This window comes from Caretta caretta, chromosome 4 (genome assembly GCF_965140235.1).
Source record: "Caretta caretta isolate rCarCar2 chromosome 4, rCarCar1.hap1, whole genome shotgun sequence".
Lineage (NCBI taxonomy): Eukaryota > Metazoa > Chordata > Testudines > Cheloniidae > Caretta > Caretta caretta.
The window spans coordinates 127253126-127256619 of NC_134209.1; the positions used below are offsets into that span (position 1 = coordinate 127253126).

The following is a 3494-nucleotide window of genomic DNA, read 5'->3' on the forward strand; positions in this document are numbered from 1 at the left end:
ACAAGAGACGGGCACAGAATTTACTCCAGAGGAAAGTTTCCCACTAACATCCTCGCGGTTCAGGGGGAGCAAGAAGGCAGCGGCCTGTTGATAGTAGCGAAGTGCCGCGCCGCGTCCAATGGGAAGCGGCCGTCCCTCCCCTCTGCGCGCTGGTTGGACAGCTCTGGAGTTCGCTGGGCCTTATTAGCAAGTCCAGCCGGGAGCCGCGGCTGAAAAGCGCCCGACGCCCCGAAAGCGACGCGAAGGAGTCGCTGCTGCACTGGCTGGTCACAACCCCCATGAACGGCGGCTGCCGCGGCTCAGCGCTCAGGTCGGGAAGGAGGACTGCCTCTGCATGGCCCCCGGTGTTGATATGACTACTGTACAGCTCGGGGTCAAAATCGAGGAGTCTCCTGCGTCTGCTTTCAGCAAGCCCAGCAGCTGCACCCAGGCGAGCGTGGCGGCGATGGGAGGAGAGGAGGAGGGTGACAAGCCCAAAGTGTCCCCATCCCTCCTGCCTTTCAGCGTGGAGGCGCTCATGGCTGATCACAGGAAGCCGGGGGCCAGAGAGAGCATCGCCACCAGCCCCGAAGGGGCAGTGCCCCAGGCTGCTGGGACTTCCACTCATCAGACCCTCAGTCCCAGGGTGGGATCCTTATCGGTGGCAGCAGAGACGCCGGCTTCCCCGCTGCAGATCAACAGCCATTTTCCTGTCGGGGGACTAGTAAAATTGCCCGAAGATGCACTTGTCAAATCGGAAAGCCCCGAGAAGCAAGAGAGGACGGCCTGGATGCAGAACGCCAGGTTCTCCCCACCTCCCCCTAGTAAGTAGGAGATCCGATTCGTGTGGCTAAATTGAATGTGTAAATACAGCAATGCGCCGTGTATGTTGTGGGCACCAGAACGCAAACTCCAGAGTCCTGATCAAAGGGGAATTCCACAGGACTGATGATTGGGACTCTTAGTTTTAAATTTCATTACAAAGAAGCCGCTATTTCCCTTCGTGTCCCTCCCCCTCCAACAAAAAGCAAAAGCTCCCCGAAAGCTATTTGCACCTCGCATTGCGTTGAATCAGTTTGGGACACTCCTGGTAGATCGCTAGAACTGGAGTTCCGCTTAAGCGGACTTAGTTATACTGAAGTTCCCGTGCAATTTCTTTCCCCAGCACGTTTAATATGCTTTCTTTAAAAAAATATTTAAAACGTTTCTAATGGCAGAAGATGGCTTCAGAGTTTCAAGTGGAAAGGGGGAATTGAAATGTCTCCTACCAAACGTTGTTTGGGGGAAAAATACTTGATTGCGTATGTCAGTTCAAGTTTTGATTTGAACGAACCATACACATTCTCCAATCATGGCTTCAGCTCAGTGGTGTTCTTGTTGAAAGTGGTTTGTATTATTTTGTAGCGATACACATAGAGATCAGGTTCTTCAATCCTGATGCTTCAGTCCCGGGACTCGTTACAGGCGTCATGAGTGCAGGCTCGGTAATTGCAAGCGTTTTATTTTGAAAGTACGTAAATCTGCAATTTTAGATTTTTTCACTTTATTCTTGATATAAGTAAAATTCTAAAAATATCAAACCGGATGAGCTCTATTTAGATGAAAAAATCATGTCTAATTATTGTGCAGAGTTCCAGAAATTCAGTACAGAGGATTCTCTCTCTGGTTCTTTGTGGGCCCAATTCTACTCCCCTTACTAAATAAAACGAGCAGAATTTGATGTATACCCATGTTGCCATATAGAGTTCAGCACGGTGAAACTCGTTCAAAGGCCCTTGAGAGAGGACAGTCTCCAAAAGTGAGTTGTGTGCATATTTTTGTGGCTTTCATTGATTTATATTACAAAATTAGCAGAAGTATTTTTAACTCAAAATAAAACAGGCCAGGGTTCGGAAGAGTCTCTTTTTTACATTTTAAATTAGGCCACAGGAAGCAGAAGGATATGAAGGGCAATAGAGAGACAGAGTGTTAATTCAGAGCTCATAATTAATTACATGCTTAATCTCTTTCCCAGGGGCCTAATGAAGAGGGTGTGAGCCTGAGAAGGCCTGCTTGTTTTATTTTTGTAATTTAGTCCAATTAAAAAAAAGACAACACAGACACTTTCTTGGGAGTCTTCCCCCTCTGCCCTAGGCTAACACCGGCACCCGTTTTATGTCCTTGTACATTTTAAAAAGTAAGCGGACACTGAGGATAAATGGCTACCTGTCCCAGTGCAAAGCGTTTTGTCGGCTGCTTTATATGAAGGGAGATGGATGATCTAGCTATGAGCCCTCAGTGGGTACTAGTTAGCATCATTGGGGCTGTGACCATTTGGGGGGAGTTTTGAACCCTTTGTTACACACTCTTTGAAAAACACACAGCGCTGCTCCGCAGAAAGCGGGCGATCATTTCAAAAGTGCTATAGACATTGGAGATGGGCCCGCTCCAAAGCCCCCTGCATCTAGGCAGGGGCTAGGATCTGAATGTGAGCCCCCAGACTCAACCCCTCTTTCCACCCCTCCCTGATGCGTGTGTGTGGCTGGGGGGTGGGGGGGACCTCCTGTGAATTTAGCAGCCTGCGCCCGGTAGCGGCTCTGCAGCGTTGCCTCGTGCCAGGTGCGATGTGCTGATAACCAGCTGGCTTTTTGTTTTGGTCCTTGTTGCCCCTTCTCCCTCCCCCCAGGGCGGCTGAGCCCCCCGGCCTGCACCCTGCGCAAGCACAAGACCAACAGGAAGCCTCGGACCCCGTTCACCACGGCGCAGCTGCTGGCCCTGGAGAGGAAGTTTCGGCAGAAGCAGTATCTGTCCATCGCCGAGCGAGCGGAGTTCTCCAGCTCGCTGAGCCTCACCGAGACCCAGGTGAAGATCTGGTTCCAGAACCGGCGCGCCAAGGCCAAGAGACTACAGGAGGCCGAGCTGGAGAAGCTGAAGATGGCAGCCAAGCCCATGCTGCCCCCGGCCGCTTTCGGCATCTCCTTTCCTCTGGGCGGCCCGGCGGTGGCGGGCGCTTCCCTGTACGGAGCCTCCAGCCCCTTCCAGCGGGCAGGGCTGCCAGTGGCGCCCGTGGGACTGTACACGGCTCACGTGGGATACAGCATGTACCACCTCACATAGAGCGCAGCGGGGCACACGGAACCCACCCGACAGCAGCCTGGCTGGGGCGCCCCCTCCCTCAAAAGCCAGCGGGCCAGCTCCTGTCCCTGCCTAGCCATCTTGTCCCCACCAACCCTCAGCTTGGCTTTCAAGCGCCCCCCCCCCCCGCCCCCCCGGCCCTTTCCCTGCATCTCTCGCCCCGGTTCCACGCTCCTCACACTCTGCGAAGTTCCTAACAGCCCCTTTGCAGAGACTTCCAGCCATCGGGCTCCACGGTCAAGTCTGGCTTTGTTTGCCTCTTTTAGCTCTTTATTCTTCGGCACCCTCCCTGCGTTTAAACGTTGATCCGATCTCGCCAGTGGTTTCTACAAGCTGCTCCTCCCTCAGATCCCCAAACCAGGAGAAACCGAAAACATCAACCATCCTTCCAGCTCAGACAA

The 3494-nt window shown here is 52.9% G+C and overlaps 1 protein-coding gene across 1 annotated transcript; it reads left to right on the forward strand.

Moving 5' to 3' along the window:
* The first annotated feature begins 218 nt into the window (after nucleotides 1–218).
* Nucleotides 219–3206, forward strand: MSX1 (msh homeobox 1). Its single transcript, XM_048848881.1, has 2 exons — nucleotides 219–803; nucleotides 2645–3206. The coding sequence occupies exons 1-2, from the start codon at nucleotides 335–337 to the stop codon at nucleotides 3073–3075; spliced, it is 900 nt and encodes a 299-aa protein (XP_048704838.1). The 5' UTR covers nucleotides 219–334; the 3' UTR covers nucleotides 3076–3206.
* The last annotated feature ends 288 nt before the right edge of the window (nucleotides 3207–3494 follow it).